At 36.6% G+C, this 20710-nt stretch overlaps 1 protein-coding gene across 1 annotated transcript in view; it reads left to right on the forward strand.

Annotated features, from left to right (window-relative positions):
- Positions 1–20710, forward strand: part of acaca.L (acetyl-CoA carboxylase alpha L homeolog) — a 253393-nt gene that overhangs the window by 181004 nt on the left and 51679 nt on the right. The window contains 3 exon segments of the mRNA XM_041581952.1: positions 14079–14222; positions 14675–14795; positions 19096–19192. Coding sequence (XP_041437886.1) covers positions 14079–14222; positions 14675–14795; positions 19096–19192 — 362 coding nt within the window.

Below are 20710 nucleotides of genomic sequence, written 5' to 3' on the forward strand. Positions count from 1 at the left end.
CACATTCCTTTTTCACACATTGTAGTGCTGATTTTCTGCTGAGATGCTACAGATCCAAAGGATCATTAACTTATATGATGTCACATACAGTGTAAATTGTTGCACACATGTGCAAGTGTTGCTGTTTATGATACCCTGCACCTATACTTGCCAATTACAGCAGGTAGTGGAATGGGTGTCTATTAGCTGAAATTAGAGAAATTAGTGTGTAATTGTGCACAGATTGCAGATATTTTGATAATGATATGCATTATGTTTATGTTACAACATCCAGAAGATAAATGTATAAAGTAAAAATCTAATTTAAAAAAGTCTGAGAATTTAAGAACATGGTGATCTAATTTCCTAAACATTTGTACTACTGCTACAGCTATGGGATCTGTTATCCAGAAACCTGTTATCCAGAAAGCTCCAAATTACGAAAGGTCATCTCCCATAGACTCAATCTTAACCAAATAAACAAAACTTTAAATAACGCTTTCGTTTTTCTGTAATAATAAAACAGTACCTTGTATTTGATCCAAACTAAGATAGAATTAATCCTTATTGGAAGCAAAACCAGCCCTTTTGGTTTATTAATTGTTTTAATGATTGTCTAGTAGACTTAAGGTATGAAGACCCAAAGTACGGAAAGATCTGTTATCTGGAAAACCTCAGGTCCCGCGCATTCTGCATAACAGGTCCCATACCTGTACTAAAAAAACAGTTCATAAGATTTATGTTAAAATATTGAAATATTTGTGCAGTGTATTGTGTTCCCTAAAACATAAATTCAATGTTTTTTTTTTCTTAGACTTAAACTTTAAGTTATTTTTGTTATTTGTAATCAGCTCTTTAGCTCTAGAGTGTTGTGTGACCAAATGCTTTGTTCAAGTTCTCTCCCTCTAGCCATGAAAGGGTTTAAAAGGCAATAATTCTTTTTCTCACTGAAGATGCCTCTATTTTAGGTCTTTAACCAACATAACCCTGCAAGAGCAATCAGCCATCTTAAAACAGCAGGTGCTATCCCTGTCATTCAAAGAGGCATTATAATTATTAATGCTGGATATGAATCTTCATGTAGTGGTCCTGCAGGACTATTTGAAGCATAAATATGGTTGCAGCGTGTTTGAGAATGCTAATCAAAGAGGCTTGATGAAACTACGAAGCTAAAATACAGCTTAGCACCCGTGCTTGTGCCTGTTTCACCAAGGTTATAATCCTCTTGGTTCACTCATCATGAGTGTCCATTATTGTAACAAGATAGGCCTATTGAGTCTGCCCATCCCGAAATATAGTACATTTATTTAAGCATACTGAATAATTGTTATGATAGCTTCAGAATAGTGCTTCTGCATAAAGGGAAGAAGAATCAGTCCTCATGTAGATGCCTTTACTGAGGAATATTTTATATCCGTACATTTAAATTGCAATTTATTTTACGGTTTTATTATCTCAATTAAAAGGTTATTACATGACTTGTACTTGTCCCCAGGAACTTACATCTTTCAGGTAATAGAGTTATCTTTCCTGGATGAAAAAAATGTGCTTTGGTTGGAAAAAGAGTCATCTGTTTGGAAAGCAGTAATTACAGCCTCTAGTTCAGTCATTCTGTCAAAAGATGCATTGTTTCCTCAACACAAATTGTTTTGCAGAGGAATTGCTGCAAAGTATTGTTGAAGATAAAACTGAATTGGCTTGAAAGGATGACCAGGTTTTTCATCTGAAAAAAGGGCTACTAATCCCAGAATAGTACAAGATAGAAGGGTGGGGGCAGGTGGGGGAATAATGTAGCATCCAATTTTGTAACCTGGGACATTATTTTCAGGAACAAAGACTGAAAAGGCCGCCAAACCATCAACTGAACATTCTTTACATTCAACTTGAGGTCTAAAATGTTTTCAATGGTTTTCTGCAAAGTGGCAAAAGACTACTGAAAATGCCTGGATATACAGGGCTTTGACTGACATCTGACACACATATAAGAATTTTCAGTGAACTTGGACTGTGTTTCTTCTTCTCCTTTCACGTAGTGCAAATGGAGAAATACAGTATTTCTGAATGCAGTCTTATTTAAGTAAATATTGCTTTTTGCAAGCTGCTGTTGTGGTATTAGTTTTGTTTAAGTATATATATTTTTTTACTGCTTTTTGTGGCACCTCTATCTGGTTTTATTGGTCATACCATAATTGTGCAGGGCTTCAGGAATGTACTCTGTCTTTAATCACGATGGGGCTTAAGTGAGAGAAGGGCAATGAAAGCAATGCTACTGGTAAAATCAACAGTTGCTGTTTTCTTATTGGCTCCTATTAAGGTTTATATTCATTTCTCCAGAATTGATGAGAACTTCCACCTCTATTTTAACAAAGCCTTGCATTTATTACAAAAATGTATAATAATCTGAGACATGCATCTATATACATTCTTATAAGCCATGCAGCATATAGATTTATATAAATATTTTGTTTGTTTTTGTACCAAATGATCTGGTATACTTATATCAATGCTTACATTTTAACATCTCATGGTAAACAAAAAGTGCTAAAATTACACTAAGTACTTACTTGACTGCAAGGCACAGTTACTTAGAGCAGACTCCACTTGTGTACTTCCAGCTCTATCATGAATAATATCAAAATAAGCTTCCTATATAAATAGATGCATTTCATCTTTTAACCTAATAAAACGATTTATTTCTACAAAGCAGATATTCTAGATGGCTGTAAAGGTACAGCCAAGTTGCCTGCTGAACAATATTCTTTATCATGTTTGTGTCAGAGAAAGTAGTCCCCTTGGTTTCCAACCTCTTCCGTTTTCGTGCCATGCTCTTATTTACCTTATATTATTTTTCCGTGAACTATTTTGAGGATTTTTCATCTGTACATTTATAGTTAGGTTTGTAAAAGACCCAAGTTCATTCTACAGTAGGGTTTCTTTTATAGACTTAAAGGGGAACTCCACAAAAACATATCTTAAGTTTTCTGAAAAGTAAACATAATTTCAAGCAACTTTGTAATATTCATCAACTAAAAAATATGACTTTTCATGATTTTTAACGGTTTGGAACATTCCTTAAGCCTAGCCACCTGCTCTCCTGCTGATCTGTCTGACTACTTTGCTGAGCTGGCTGACTACTATTACTTTGTATCAGCAGCAATCTATCCTCTGCCTGCATCCTCCAAACCCCACAATTCCCTGCACATGTGATGCCAGTAAGGAAAGGAACATCACAGTTCAATGCATTGTGGGTTATGTAGTTCCTGCATGCTGTCTGTAAACTGTGGAGAAGTTGTTACAATTTGTAACATCAGTGTTTAGCCCCTCCTTCCCTGCCAGGATTTCAAATGATGCAAAAGAGAAGAACTCTTAAACAGCTGGATTTCAGCATAGAAAATGGCATTTATTCATATGGGTAACTATGATTGGTCTATTCGGGTTTCTGTGTTAAGTCGACCTCTTTATAAAATTTTGGTTTGGAAGCCGGAGTTCCCCTTTAAGACAACTGGCTTGATCCCTGTTTGAGTTACTAATGATTGTCTAATAGTTAGAAATGCTGTTATTTATATTGATTATTATGTGATCTGATTATTGCTAGACTTGTTATTCTGCACAATTACATTCTTTTGCACCACTAAACACCAAAAATGAAAATTGTAATTTATTCAAGCCACCCCAAAAAAACATATACTAGTTAGGGCAACATTTTAGGTCTCCACCTCTCTGGTCCCCTTTCTGACTCATTCTAAAGACTAATGAGCGATACAAGTCATAGCATTTTATAGCACCCCTAGGGGTGGAGTCATGTCTTATACCCATTTAAAACATGATAGGACAAGCAGTAAGCCTTACAGGAGCCATTTAGTATATTAAAGATTGTGCTTTTCTTAGCCACTTTTCAAGTGGTCTTTATTTTTATTTGTTAATGTTTTGTAATTATTTGCCTTCCACTCTTGCCTCTTTCTAGCTTTCAGTGGGGTATGGACCACAGCAGCCAAAAAACTGTTGTTCTGTAAGGCTACACATGTTCTGTTATTTTTATTGCTTATATTTATGTTCAGGTCCTTTCCTATTCATCATCCAGTCTCTCATTCAAACCTCATTCAGTCTGGTTGCTAGGGTAAGTTGGGCCCTAGCAACCAGATAGCTGCTAAAATTCTAAAACCACCAAAACTAAATTAAAACTCAATTTAAGCAACAAAAGTGTTGTACAACAGTCTCAAAAATCCAGTCCTTAAAGTCCTTTAACCAGTCCTTTGTAGATATTGTCAAACAAACAAAGTCACTTTAATTCATTGTTGTGATACATAATTAAATAATTAAAACAGTATTTAAAATGTCACAGATCTGGCAAGCCTGAGACACCAATGACTTTGTACACTGCACTCAATACATCATTGACACATCATTGTGTACTTTGAATGGTGTTGGCAGTTAGGGTGCCCATTCAGATTAATAAAAAGGAGACATAGAATAAATTGAAAAACCCTAATTTTGTAGGCAATAATGTATACTACAGTAAATGGTGCTGATTTCACTTTGGGCTAAAAATAATATTATCTTTAAAAATAGCCCCTTTATAGGAGCTCCCATAGATGCTTTCTGGTCCCTGTCCGCCAGAGCCGGGCCAACCCGGCCAGGTGCCCTAGGCAACTTGGTGGGCCACGGCGCCGGCTCAGTGCGTGCGAAACTGCGCTCCAGCGCGCATGCGTGAAACGACAGGCGCGCATTTACAAGAAAGCGACAGTCTAGGAGAGACGGGACCGGACACGGGGTAGGCGACAGAGCAGATACGTGCCTGGCGCACCCCCAGCTTTGCGCCCTAGGCACGTGCCTACTCTGCCTACCCCTAGTTCCGGCCCTGCTGTCCGCGTTTCAAATGAAGGGTGGGCATGTCCTAACGGTCCCTGACAGAAGCACAGTAAGAGGGGGGCAGTGCAGTGCGCTGAGTAATGCCGGCTCCCCTGCACAGCCTGGGAAAGGAGGCAGCAGGAAGTGGAACAGATGGGTGGGACTAGTAGGGTTTTTGCAGAAGTAACCAGAACCAATACTTTTTCGAGCACATTCCTTCTATATCTAAAAGAGTGCACTGGTACAGTTTTGTTTTTTTACATATAATGTATGACCTTTAGGCAGGTGGACATTTAGCTAGGGCATCCTACAGAGGATTTTCATCTATTAAAAAGTCTTTTACTGATAAAGATACAGTAAACTGACCTTTTTTAAATTTTAAATTTATTTTTAAATTTGTCTGCTTGCTTTGCTTATCAAAAGAATTATGAGCACACCTTTATCCACTTATTTAATACCATTTTAAAATACTGTGTGTTGATTAGACATTGATTAAGAAAAAAAGGGGGAACTCACATGCCTATGCTGTGGCCACTTTTCCATTGTGTCCGATCCCAATGGTGTGCTGGTTAGACATTACTTTGCTCCGCTCACATCTGTATTTAATAGATGTGTATTCTATGCAAAGAAGAAATAGAAGTGAGCTGACGTAAATCAATATGCTGTAAATGCACCGTAGGACCATGAAGCGTCTCATGAATTTACTGACAAAGCTGCACGGCACTCCTTTAGTATTACATGGCGATTTCATTTGCCAAGTCTCTTACAATGCTCTGCCACTCTACCCAGATATGTGCAGAGCTCTGAGAAAAGAATGAGCAGATTTATCTTGATCTCTGTAAAAAAAAAAAAGGTAAAAAAGCCAGCGGTTTATTAAACTGCGTCCATTGTCTGTCAGCCGTGCTAACTTAAAACTGTCAGAGAAGAGATAAGCAGTGTCACGTTTGTATGGAGGTACCTTTGCATTCCTATTCTCAGCTGCATTTGGGAGGAATTTAAATTATATATATTTTTATCTTCAAAGCCTTCCAAACCGTTAATATTACAAGCATAAATAGAAGGATGATGTAACCTGATAAAAATTGCTACAGGCGCTTATACATATGCATATCACTGAATTAAGGGGACTTTAAAATGGTACTATCCTTGCTTGCATGGAAGATATGCATGGAAATGCAGATTTTAGCATACTGCTTCCTTTTCTGCCTTCTCTTAGCCAATATAATTCTTTTCACTTGCGTTGTACAATCTGCTGCTTTTATAACAGCCAACTACTTTGTAAAAAATCAATAAATAAAAACCTACCAACTAGCCCAACACCATAAAGTTTTCAAAAAGACTGGAACCTAGCAAATAAATAAGCACTGATGGGAAAATGTAATAGAAGGTGCAATGTTTGCTACTGGTCTGATCACCTATAGCAACCAATCAACAGATAGGGTTTACAGGTTACCTGTTTAAAAGCAGACATCTTATGGGTTCTACTGCTGTTAGGTTTGCAATTAGGTTTGTACAGTCACCTACAAAAGCAAAGATCTTATTGGTTTCTATTAACGATGCGCTGAATCCACTATTTTGGATAAGGCCGAACCCCTGAATCCTTTGCGAAAGACTCGGCTGAACACCAAACCGAATCCTAATTTGCATATGCAATTTAGGGGTGAGAAGGGGAAAAAATGTTTACTTCCTTGTTTTGTGCCAAAAAGTCATGTGATTGTTATGCAAATTCAGTTCAGCTGGACAGAAGGATTCGGTTGAATCCGAATCCTGCTGAAAAAGGCCGAATCCCGAACCGAATCCTGGTTTCTGTGAGCAACATCAAGAGAGATGCTTGTCTCCAGTGATAATAGATATGCTCCTCTGAGTGTCTTCTATTACATATAATATGTTTATTCGGATCAAATCATCTGGCTATGTTTTAAAACCGAATGAGACAAGGTTTTATCATGTAGGGGGGATTCCATGTAAAGTATAGTATTGAAATTGCATTTCATTACCAGGATTTCTGATGAAATGCTAGGAGTCTGCTGTCCAAGGTGCTGATAAAATACAGTGTCCAGTTATGGAAACTAAAACTTGATTGAATAATATAAAATCTTTGAAATCACACCAAGCTTAAATACACACACAAAAATATGTTTTAGAGCTTAATTTTCTATACGATATTCTACAACTAAACCATTGCGCTACTGCCTTCTTTTGAGTGTCCAATGTTACTAAATTAACACAATTCTCAGTGGTGCCAATATTTGATAAAATACTGAGTAATTTTTTACTTGTGTCTGTAACATTCAATACAATATACTGTAGGTATTTCTCAGAATTAAACTAAAATGCACAAATTAAAATACAAGCTATCTATTCCATCTAGCTAAAAACGCTGGTATAAATAGGGGACATTAACAGGTGCAAGGTACAAAAAATTGTCTAAAATAAACTGTGCCCCCATTGAGTTGTGTTTGCTGTTATTTAGGGTCTATAGATGTGTTTGCCAGTGTACGTGACACTTATAGGCACTTGCACATGCCATTAAAAAGGAGTCTTTTTCATAAAGGGTTGTCTGCCACTGGGTTTTTGCTCTGGAAGTGCCAACATAGGCACAGCAAGCACGAGGTGTGCTTAATGCTACATAACCAACTGGCAACAGTGCAAAACAAGAGTAATTTTTCTCCCTGTAACATGCCAGCACCTGTGTCCCTGGGTTTGTAAATGAGCTTTAATATGTCATTCACTACATATAAACATATGCCTAAGCGTTTCTAAAAGGAGAGCGCTTTACTTAAACATTGAATGAATAGGATGAGTGGCAACTTGGTAATTAAACATTTTAAAAAAATTCACTTAATTGCTAATTAATTGCATTTCAACATTTGCCTATTGTCCTATTGTACATATGTGTAGTCAGACCTGTAAAACTGTGTTCTGTTTCTATCTATCTACCCAATGTTCGTGTCTTTTTGCACCACAGGCTTATTATATGTGGAGCAGTGTGCATAACCACTACAAAGCTTTTGAAACAGTTGCAGGCAAGTTACATATGGGGTAATGTAATAAGTTTCACTAGCACAAAAAACCTGCGCAAAAGACACTTGCAAATGTAAGCAAACATTTTTTCTTTTGAACAATTAAAGACCTCAACGACTTCATTGCAAAGTTTTCTAACAAATGGCTTTTGCGAACATTCTCAACATATGTAATTCATTTTTGCAAGCGAAAAGTCTTTTTAACGGCAAAATATTTAATGAAACTCCAGAGCAGGTGTTAATGCTATACCTTTGCTTAGCAAAAAAGCGCAATGTAATATTAACTAGCTACTGGTTTTACTAAACATTCACAAAGATGGCATTTTAAATAACATTTGTGACTTTTAATTAAATTCCCCCCAAAGAGTTTTGCTCGATAACTTTGCCAGAGTTCTACATGGGATTTGAAATTATGATTACTAGGTTTCCTAATGCACTTTGCAGTAGTTAGGTATAAGGTGGTAAGGTATAAACCAAAGAGTAAACAATTCTGCTACTTTGGCTCTGATTATCTTCCAGTGCCTCATGCGTTCATTTCACAGTTACAAAGCTCATTTGTGTTCAGGATTCAGCTTTATCAAGGATGTCCATCCTGGTACTTACCAGCTGCTGCTGAAACACCAATCTGATTGCAAGTTATTTACTGCCTGTAGGCAATGCTTTGTTATATTGTATGTTTTTACTGTGGTCTTGTCTTGTCCAAGTTTATGTGCTGATTTTAACGGGCTTGGCATTGAAATCAAAATAAACACGTACTAGTTTTTCTTGGAATGTGGTGTTCTTCTTCGGCCATGCTAAGTGTTTTTTGTTATGACCAAATAACTAAATTTTTGTCTCATCGGTCCAAAGCACTTTGTTCCAAAATGACTGTGGCTTATCTAAATGAGCTATTGCATACAACAAGCAACTCTGTTTGTGACGTGAGTGCAGAAAGGGCTTCTTTCTCATCACCCTGCCATACAGATGTTCTTTGTGCAAATTGCGCTGAATTGTAGAACAATGTACACATACACCATCTGCAGCAAGATGTTCATGCAGATCTTTGGAGGTGATTTTTGGGTTGTCTGTAACCATTCTCACAATCCTCCGCATATGCTGATCCTGTATTTTTCTTGGCCTGCCAGACCTGGGTTTTACAACAACTGTGCCTGTGGCATCCATTTCCTGATTACCTTCCTTACAGTTGAAACTGACAGTTTAAACTTCTGAGATAGCTTTTTGTAGCCTTCCCCTAAACCATGATACTGAACAATCTTCAGACATTTTAAGAGTTGCTTTGAGGATCCCATGCTGTCACTCTTCAGAGGAGAGTCAAACAGAAGCACAACTGGAAATTGGACACCTTAAATACTGTACAGTACCCTTTCTCATGATTGGACACACCTGCCTATAAAGTTCAAGGCTTACAGGGATACTGTCATGGAAAAGCATGTTTTTTTTCAAAACACATCAGTTAATAGTGCTGCTCCAGTAGACTTCAGCACTGAAATACAATTCTCAAAAGAGCAAACAGATTTTTTTATATTCAATTTTGAAATCTGACATGGGGCTAGACATATTGTCAGTTTCCCAGCTGCCACCAGTCATGTTTTCTCATGACAGTATCCCTTTAACGAGCTAATCCAACCAATTTGGTGTTGCCAGTAATCAGTATTGAGCAGTTACATGCATTCAAATCAGCAAAATTACAAGGGTTTTTGCACAGACAGATTTTCACATTTGATTTAATTTTATACAACTGAATACTCCTTCACTAATCTTTTATCAAAAAACACCCCAGTACTCAAACCTTCCTGGGAAATGGAAGACATACCACTGTTTTTTTTATTGAAAGTGGAGTAAACTATTATGCAGGCTGAGACAGGTTCTGACTATATGTATGTATGTATGTATATATATTAGGGATGCACTGAATCCAGGATTCAGTTCGGGATTCAACCAGGATTCTAACTTTTTCAGCAGGATTCGGGTTCGGGCGGGCAGAATCCTAATTTGCATATGCAAATTAGGGGCGGGGAGGGAAATTGCATGACTTTTTGTCACAAAACAAGGAAGTAAAACATGTTTTCCCCTTCCCATCCCTAATTTATATATGCAAATTTGGTTCGGTATTTGGCCGAATCTTTCGCAAAGGATTTGGGGGTTCGGCCAAATCAAAAATAGTGGATTTGGTGCATCCCTAATATATATATATATATATATATATATATATATATATATATATATATATATATATATATATATATATACATCCACATACATACAGGTATGTGACCTGTTTTCCAGAAAGCTCAGGACCTGGGGTTGATCAGATAACGGATCTTTCCCTAATTTGGATCTTCATACTTTAATGGGCAGATTTATCAAAGGTTGAATCATCGAATTCATTCAACTCTAATAAATCCGAATAGAATCACAACTCGATTGGGAGGTTATTTAAGAAAACAAATCGAACGTCTACAATTCGAACGAATATTACCAACCCGAAAACTCGTATCGAATTTGTCTAAACTCGAATCGAGTTTTTCTCTCACAAAAAAACTCGAATGTCAGGAAGCTATTAACAGATTAAAACCTCAGCCACATGAACTCACAGGTTTTAGCTGAAGAATAGTCGAATTTGAGTTGTTCCCAACTTGAAAATTTGAATTTACAATTCAAGCCTATAGTACTGAATTTTGGATATTCAACAGTAAGCCCAATACACAATGGGTCAACAGATATCTGCCTTTCCATCACATGGCAACTGTGAAGGTGCAAGCCTGGACAACAGCTATCCTGCCATTAAACAATCCTTGTAGCTACAGTTATGTCCATATCAGAGAGATGCAAATAACTGGACACACTGGTATGGGTGCAGGGAAAGCAAGAGTTCCCAAGGGAATGACACTCTGCTGGATCAACAAAGGGACACCTGGAGCATTGGATTATGGGATTTCTTTCACAGTGCATCCTAACTTGATTTCACTCCCTTGTCTATCTAAGAAGAGAAGAACAGTTAACGTCGACATGATTGGCTGGGACTGTCTTTTGGGTGTGGCTGTCCTGGGTAAAAGGGTAGTGTGCCTGTTTGAATGTTCTTCCTCATGTACATATCAAGAGCATTTGTAAATACTTTGTTAGTTAGGCACTTTCCACTCTTTTCCATTGCACCTTTCCCTATCCCTTTCTACCTCCCTCCATCTTAGTAAGTTCCCTTTTTATGTTATACCTTTTAATTCCTTTGTAGATAAATACCACTTATTTAAAGATCAGACTGTCTCAATTCATTAGCCTGGCACCTCAAAATAGAGCAGATCCAACAAAACCTTAATAAATCTGCCCCTGAGTCTACTTAAATAAACCCAATGGGATTGTTTTGCTTCCGATAAGGATTCATTTTATCTTAGTTTGGGTCAAGTAGAAGGTACTGTTTTATTATTACAGAGAAAAAGGAAATCATTTTTTAAAATTCAGATGGAAGACAGCCTTTCCGTAATTCTGATCTTTCTGAATAACAGGTTTCTAGATAACGGATCCCACACCTGTATAAATATATATATATATATATATATATATATATATATATATATATATATATATATTCGTCCTCGGACTGGAGCACTCATACAAACAGAGGCCAACTGCCTGGCAGGTTTAAGAAAAATGTGTACAAGGATTGGAAAAACCGCACACACAGGACTTGTATGAATGAAAGAAAAACAAAATTTTATTGCGACGTTTCGGCTCTGATACTAGAGCCTTCCTCAGGTGAAGTTTCACCTGAGGAAGGCTCTAGTATCAGAGCCGAAACGTCGCAATAAAATTTTGTTTTTCTTTCATTCATACAAGTCCTGTGTGTGCGGTTTTTCCAATCCTTGTGTATATATATATATATATATATATATATATATATATATATATATATATATATATATATATATATATATATATATATATTAGTGCATATGGATATCTCAGAGGGGCTTGTTCTGGTTTATTTTCTCACAGAATTAAGCTTAGTACAGTGGAATGGAGTTAAAGAACCCATATAAAAATATGGAAATAGTTATTCTTTCACCTCCCAGCAAATATTAATAACATTTGAAGGTATAGTGATCTTTAAAATTCAATGTGGGTCATCTGGCCCCCCTTTCCAGTCTCCAAGTGTAACAGCCTCGTTCCTTGGTTCCTGTAATTTGCATTTGAATTAAAGCCCTTTAATTAAAAAGGCCCTAAACCCTACTAAAATGTTTTCAGATATGGGCAGCTTTGTGTAGAACTGGGGGAGTAATCGGGGCATTGCTCAGGGTGTATTACGGCAGGGTCAGAACATAATGAGGCGTGGCCATAATACTTCCCAGAGGAAAAAGTGTCAGGTTGATGTCTCTGTAATATAGTAATATGCACATTTTGTATGTCATCTCCTGCGTGTAATCCTACAGCCAAGTGTTATTTGTCTGTATAATTAGTCCATTTCCAATTTCTGTGCATTCTAAAAATGTACCTGAATTCTCCTCTAGGTTAAAAAACCTTACATGTGTCATGTAGTGCATACTGCAAAAATGTGCAATAACTATCTTTTCTAGCTTCTACCTTCGTAACCTAATTCCAATTATGGTAAATTAGTTGGTATTCACTCGTGTTATTTAAATTACACCATCTCTGCAATATGAACTAATGTGACATGTAAAGTCCGAGATGTAAGGTATACATTTCTTATTATTTCCTTTGTGTGCTAAATGCTATTTATATTATTAAAGAGGTTAATGTGGCTAATGGCAGTGGACATGTTGTAAAGCATTCAGACATCCCCCTTCTAATAAACCCTTCCCCAGTGCTGACTGCTTGTTTGTTATATAGAGTTTTGTCTTTTGCTTTTTTCTTTCCTTTTGGAAATATAAATGGAAGTGGTAGGTAATGCCCTCTCTGCCTCTTGGAGAAAACTGGAGCCATAAAAATAACAAACGGCGTGTATTTGCTAGAGTGTCAAAGTTATGAGTTTATTTTGTAATGATGTGCTCCTGCTTTCATGAGGTAAACTGGCCGTGGCGGAGGTGTTATTAGTAATATGGACTCAGTGGAGCAGAAAGCAGAGTGACCGAGAGATCAGTGTATCAGTCAGCAAGAGGGCAAATGGGAAGAGACAGCAGGAGAATGAGAAAAGAGCAGAGCTGTTGCTTGCATATAAACCCTTTTACTGCTGGAGTGGGCCTGCTGCAGGATACTGTGCAGATGATGCAGAGTAATAAATGCGCATACTCAGGTCTTTCACATCAGATGCTTTACTGAATCCATGCTACAGTCCAGTATTTCAAGGACCATTGCTTGTTGATAGCATTATTACCTTTTTGTATGGTGCATATTAACTGTGAAAGGCACATAGCCCAAGCAGGAGTGTTCTGTATGATAACAAAGACTTTAGCATTTAATGTGCCCTCTGTTTTTCATATATGTTATTGTAAACATTTGTTTTCGTTATTCTGAGCTTGGATGCATGAAAGTAAAGCCTATCACTTGAAGAGTACATATTGTAGGAACATACATATAAATATCTGCTTTATATCTGCACTATTTCTGACTATTTTTAACCACTCAGTCTTTACATTTCCTCCTAAACCCTTCTACCAGTTTTTTTTAACCACAATATAGTCCATACTGTAGAGGAACCAAATTTGGCCATGTCTTTACCCATATGAATAAAGGAAGAAAAAAAAAGTGGTTTCTGTACCTATTAAACACTGTCCACAAACTGCAGAATATAGATGTGTTGTGACAGTGACTCCCTGAACATTTCCGTTGTAGTGAATCTGAAGCCCTAATCACATTCAAGCTTATATTCTTACAAACAACTAAATAAATAAGCAAGATTAATATATGCCACTTGCACTTTGAGATCTGGTGAGGAGCATGGCTTAAGTAGACCCAGAATAAGGTTATGTTTTCTTTGGTCCCTATTTCTGGTTAAAAAATATTTTAAAATAATGTTTAAATTGTAGCCATGCAAGGACTTGTGCCGTTTTCATTTTGTACTGATATCAAAACATGCATATATGACACTTGTTCAGATATTTATCATTTATTATTTTAATTTCTCCAAAGATGTTGTACATTTGATGGAACATATGTATTATTTATGAAAATAGATTTCAGGTAGGCCCATTTGTTGCACATTGGTGTGCAGACTCATTATTGGATTCCTATTACTTATTTGTAAATTGCAGAACATCTATTTTTATGTTTTGAAAGGTCCTTGGCCGAGAGGTATATACATCAAACAACCAGCTGGGTGGCATCCAGATAATGCATAACAATGGAGTAACACATAGCACAGTTTATGATGATTTTGAAGGGGTGTACAACATTTTGCAATGGCTTTCTTATATGCCCAAGGTAAGTATGTAAACTTATAGAGGAAACAAATATTTTTAGTATAATGTAGGCAATATCTTCCCAGCTGAGTATATTTTGTGGGCTTATTGTATGACATACAAATGTTTGAGGGACAACTATATAAAACGTATGATTATATTAAAATGTGGAGGTTTTGCTCATTCTTTTTTTGTAGCTTCTTAATTATTTTTGTTCACACTGTATGTTTGGTTCACAAGATGCAGTAAACTGAATGTTTAGCTTTTGTTATATAAAGGACTATACATTGAGTTTTCTGGACTTGACAATATACCGTAGCAATAAATATCTTCATGTCCATGACGCACGACAGTGAAGTAAATTTTCCAAAGTCTTTATTCCTCATGACAAAAATTTGTTAATTATCACTAGATTAGCACTAAAAAATCCTGCTGATGAACATCTGACATGTTTTTTTTGTTGTTTTTGTGTAGTGTGTATCCAGTCCAGTTCCCATTCTCACACCAAAGGATTCTATTGACAGACTCATAGAATTCACTCACACCAAAACTCCTTATGATCCTCGATGGATGTTGGCAGGACGGCCTCACCCCAGTATGTACTCTCTTTAGTTGTTAGAGGTTTGATTTCTCTAGAGAGGTTGTAATCACAGACATAATTTGCCTAATAAAAGATAAAGGGAAAAAAAAGATAGAATTCCAAGCATTTTTCCAGCATTTATATATGTAATACAAGTAGCAGGGATCTAAAAGGTATTTGTAAATGTAATTCCTAATTAAAGTGGCATCTGCCTGTTCCTTGCAATTTACTGCATTTCTGGTTTGGAAATGTAGCAGTGGTTACAAATATCGAGACCCGAGGCATTATGGGAAATAGAGTCTTGGCTGGAGGAGACTTGATATATGCTTCATGGTTTAATTCGGAACCAAGACTGTTATTACAAGCATGCAAAACGTGTTTGTTTATTGGTATTACTAAACAGTACAGTATGTTTACTGTGTATGTTATTTACAGTCTGATTTGTAACAAACTTTATACTTTTCTATACTTTGACTATGTATGTGCACTTTGCACACAGTTTTGTAAGTTGGTTACCTACAAAGTTACTGACAACATGAAATTATATCATATTTGTTATACTTGTCTACTATTTATCAGTCTAAAAATGAATATTAAAAATGTTATTTTAAAACCTACGTTTTATTGCCTTTATGTTGAATTGAGCTTTGCCACTTGCTGAAACTAAATGACAACCCCACCCCCAAAGGCAACAGTTGCATTTAGACCCAGAAAGAGCAAAATGAAAAAACTGAAATGAGATTTGTGGCTTAGCTCTTTTTTCTGCATTTGGATAATATTTTTACATTCCCCGTGCGACCATTCATCCTCCTGTCTGAAGTGCTAGCCCTAGCCAGGCTCCAAATCAAGTGGCTTTCAAATTTTAATTTAGTAGAGGCGTTAAGAAAAGCAGATGATTCTCAGTGATAAGTTAGAGCAGATATCTCCTAGGTGAAAAGTTAAAGCCATTTATTAGAGAAGATAGTGCTGTGATATTCTTCAATGTGACGCGAGACGCTAGGCCAGAATCTAAGCCATCAGCTGAGACACATGATACAAAGATACATTTGGAATGGATGCTCATACTTTACAGTGGGGCCAAGACGCCTGGAATGTAGAACACAGTAATTACAAGGTTTTTTTCCACGATAAAACACTCTTGCCTGCCACTTTAAGTCAGGAAAGGTTACCGCACTCGGAGACTCTCTTTTAATTGGTTTTGGGCATATGATTTCAGAGGTTGAGGTTCAAATGAATCTGTTCTTTGCTTAAGTTTCCTTTAGTGCTTTGGCATGCTTTGTATTTCTGTCGCAGTTATAGACGTGGAGCTGTAAAATAGCCATTATCCTTGCTGTAGGCATTGACTTTAGTCGGCTGAATGAAATGTGCCTTTAGGAATACAGCATCTCAGCTTAAGTAAATAGGGCGGATTCTTTAGCTACAGAGTGTGTAGTTCATTTCATTCTAATATAGTAAACCTTTGTATTACCCAAATGTATCATAAACAGGTAAAAACATATATAAAGAAAAATCAATTCTCTTATGTAGATATAAAACTGGTTAATGTGCTCATCTACACAGAGCATGTTTATGCTCTCCACTTATAGTTCCACTATTTTACATATAGGCTTTATATTGACACTTTTAATAAAGTCTTTGTTTAAAAAAAGTATCACACAACAGTTCTAAATGGCATTGAAATTAGGGTGTGCAAGTGTATATGCACTCAGATGCCAAATGTACAGAACTTAAAGGTATTTATGATTATTCTCATGTTTTTTGCTCTCCCAAGGGTTTGGAAATTTTAATGATTACTTGTTACTCTTGTAATGCCACTTCCAACCTGTAGTTAAAATACATGTCACTGTAGATGTTATCAGCAAGACAGGCAGAAGGATTCACTGCAGTGGTTTTAGGCCATAGAAGTGTTTTTTATTTAACCAAAGAACAGGATTTTAAGGCAGGAAAGGGACTGAATTATATTTTACACTAGCAAAAGCCTAAAGCAGATTTCTATCATATCAATGACTAGCTTACACACATGTTGGTTATAGAAATTCTTAATACTTTCTGCTTTTAAGTGTATCCTAAGTACCCACCTATAGAAAATAGTTTTGTAGAAGCATAGATGGGTTTGTCAGAATTAGACCACTTGCGTGTCAACACTTCTGAGGTTTTAGAGATCTGGTTTGGAAACCAGTTGATTTAGGGTTTGTTACTTATATAAGTAGCATATAACTTATGAAGCTTTGCTATCAATATGTATTATACATATAGAACTGACAAATCATTATAAAGAAGATGAAAATGCTTTGCATGATATATCCAACAATTCAATTAGATTTATAAAATGCAGAAATTACCCAGTCGGGGGTAAATTAAAATGTGGGGAAAAAACACAGCAGAAGTGAAAAATCTTTATTTCTATTCCAACTTCCCCACTAGTCACAGTGTTAGGTAGGAAAAGAGTCAGTCTTACAGCCTGCTCCTATTGACACTTGAACAATTTGTTAATTTCTTTAGACCCTGATAAGCACATGAAAGGGCAATTTGTTGCTTGATAAATAATACTGCTTACAAAACATCATGACTGCAGTCTATAAAATTTATGTTCCCTTCATCTGGCAAGGCTGCATATACTCTTGTGTTTAGACTGACATAACTACGTTCTCACAATTCACAGCACTTATATAGTTATAGACAGTTTTCATATCATTGCCTTGCCAATCTCTTCATTGGCTTCCACTACCTTTTAGAATAAAATTTAGACTAATGACCCTCACATTCAAAGCACTTTATAATTCTGCCCCACTCTACATCCCTGAAGTCATCTCTAGATACTCAGCCAAACGCTGACTACGCTCCTCAACTCTTCTCTCAGTACCTCATCACATGCTGACATTCAAGACTTTGCAAAGGCTGCACCCCTCCTCTGGAGTTCTCTCCCACAGTCTGTCTGACTTTCCCCCAACCTTTCTGCTTTCAAAAGATCTCTTAAAACACGCTTATTTAGAGAAGCCTACCCTCGCTCTGTTTAACTACCAAATTCAATACCATATGTGACATCTCTCATCTTGCTTATTTCTGATCTTATATATGAAAAGACAGTTATATCTTGCCCACTCTCACACATTGGGACAGATTTACTAAAGGGCAAATTGTCACCAGCGACCGCTTTGTACACTTCGCACCACTTTGCAGGGCGCAAATTCGTTACTACTCTAATTCACTGACATGCGAAGTTGCGTCCTGGGCATTTCATAGCGAAGATTCACTAGCATTTGTTTATGCCTAGCCAAATGTCGCTAGTGATCAATTTGAGTAAGGCCAGTACATTAAAGTTGTATGGACTTTTTTTTTAGAGATGTTGGTGCAAATGCTTGAAGTGCCCACTTTTTATTACAAATGTCCAAGGATCTTTAAAGACAGTAGAGTTCATATAATGCCCTAGACATGAACCCACTGTGAAATGAATGTTCCATGGCCCTCAAATGTCTGGGGAAAAATGTTAACCTAAAAATGTTCAAGTTAGGACTTTTGCAGGCAAAAGCACTTTTTCAACTTTAATGCATTTTCGGCAGACAGGATATGATGTAAATGACGTAAGATTTAGGAAGATCTAGCTTCATTTTAGCAGTTCGTCTGGTCTGAGGTGGCGAAGTCAACTCTGGCGAAAGGTAGCGTTAAAAGCCGCACTTTAGTGAATTTGCAAAGCAATGATCATTTGCCTGTTAGTGAATTGGCGATGTCCCTGCGGATGTGATTTCTGGAGAAAAGTCGCTAGCCACTTCGCCCTTTAGTAAATCTGCCCATTGTGTCTCATTCCCTTCCCCTTTAGATTCTAATCTCTTTTGCACAGGGCCTTCCTCACGTTTCATACCAGTACTGGTCTCTATATATGTAACTCTGTATGTTCTTCTATGTATGTAACTTATGTGATTTCTTTGTATAAACACATTTATTTTACAGTGCTGCGCAATATGTTGGAGCTCTAAAAATACATATTAATAATAATAATAATAATAATAATCATAGACTGGTAGGAATGTCCCCAGAATTTTCCATGTTTGCAAATATATAAGCTATTCCCATTGATTACTATGGAAATCCCCCCAAAAAATTGTTTTTTTCCTCCACCAAGGCTGTCCTTGAGGAAAGCCATAAATACAAAATGTAGACCTATTACTGTTCCTGTGTTTAAGAGTAGAGTAATATTTGTGACTGGAACAGTTGTGGGATGGTTAAATGAATGTATATGAATTACTTTGTTCTGTACATTATTTAAATAAATCACTGGTAAATCTAGAAATTTTGTTTTTTTCTTTCTTTGTTTTAGCTCAAAAAGGGCAGTGGCTGAGTGGCTTCTTTGACTATGGTTCTTTCATGGAGATCATGCAGCCATGGGCACAGACCGTAATTGTTGGAAGGGCTAGGTAAGGAGAAATTATTTTTCATTTTTAAAGCTGGGTGTGTAATTAGTGTGTCCATCTGTAGGGTATACTGCATAATAATTGGGAGGGCATTACAAGTTTAAGATTGTGTTTTATTTAAGGATTTGTTTAAGTGATTTGTTTAACTTATAGTAATTCAGCTAAAATAAATACTCTGTGACCATCTGCCTCAGACTCCATTTTAATTCCAGTAATACAATTTTTTAAAAAGTATTTGTCTGTTATAATCAAACAGTACCTTGTTCTTGATCCAAACTAAGATATCATTTATCCTTATTATAGCAAAACAATCCTATTGGGTTTAATTAATATGTAAATGATTTTTAGTAGACTTAAAGGAGAACTAAAGCTTAACTAACTTAATGAAGTAGGCTAGAAACCACAGCCCTTTAGCAGTAAAGATCTGTGCCTCCGAAAATGCCACAGTAGCTCCCCATCTTCCTTTCTGCTGATTCACTGCACATGCTCTGTGCTGCTGTCACTTACTGAGCTTAGGGACCAACTAGTATACAGTACACATAGAATATAAATTTCAAAATTCAAGGCTGATTAGTAATTTATACCGATTATTACTACATGGCAGTACAGTAACCAGTGCGACTAGCATCAGGCCAACCTCATTTTGTGCTTGGTAATTTGAGACAACCCCTAAGCTTAGCTTCTCAACAGCTGCTCAGAACCCATTGAGCATGTGAGTGTCGCAGACACTTTCCAAGATGGTGACCCCCTGTGACAAATTTGAAGTTCTGGATCATTGCTGCTTTAGAGAAGCTGGAACTTTAGGCTGGTGCAATAATTTCAGTATATAACACATGGCATTTTAGCCATATACATTTTTAGACTTTAGTTAGAGTTTTAATGTATGGTGATGCAAATTATGGAAAGATTCTTTATCTGTATAACAAGTCCCTTACCTGTATAATGTTGGATCCATCTGTATTTATGCACAGTTAGTATTCATTGCTTTGTGGCTATGAGTAAATAATGTATTGCCAAGGGGTGTATGCGGTGCCTGCGGTGCCTGCAGCAAACAGAACACAACCCTGCTCCCTCTGGTACAAGCAACATGTTTGTCCCATACCTTCATTCTTTGCCCATCTGTTGAAGAAAACTGTGGCATTATAAAACATATGTAACATATGTAACAAATGTACGTTGTGTTAAACTCACGTATAAATTTATGTTCAACAATAAATGAAATTTCTTACAATGTAATCAACTTACAATTAAGCGTTACTATGATACAGTATATGATATATACAGCCCCAACAGTTAATCTTTGTTTTATATTTATAATTTTCTAAAGACTTTAAAATAAATCCAGTTTCATCACTGTTCTTGGATTTTGCTTATGTTAGTGATCCCTAACCAGTGTCTCATAAGCAACATGTTGCTCACCAACTCCATGGATGTTGCTCCCAGTGGCCTCAAAGCAGGTGCTTATTTTTGAATTCCTGGCTTGGAGGAATGTTTTCATTGCATAAAAAACAGGTGTACTGC

This window comes from Xenopus laevis, chromosome 2L (assembly GCF_017654675.1).
Source record: "Xenopus laevis strain J_2021 chromosome 2L, Xenopus_laevis_v10.1, whole genome shotgun sequence".
Lineage (NCBI taxonomy): Eukaryota > Metazoa > Chordata > Amphibia > Anura > Pipidae > Xenopus > Xenopus laevis.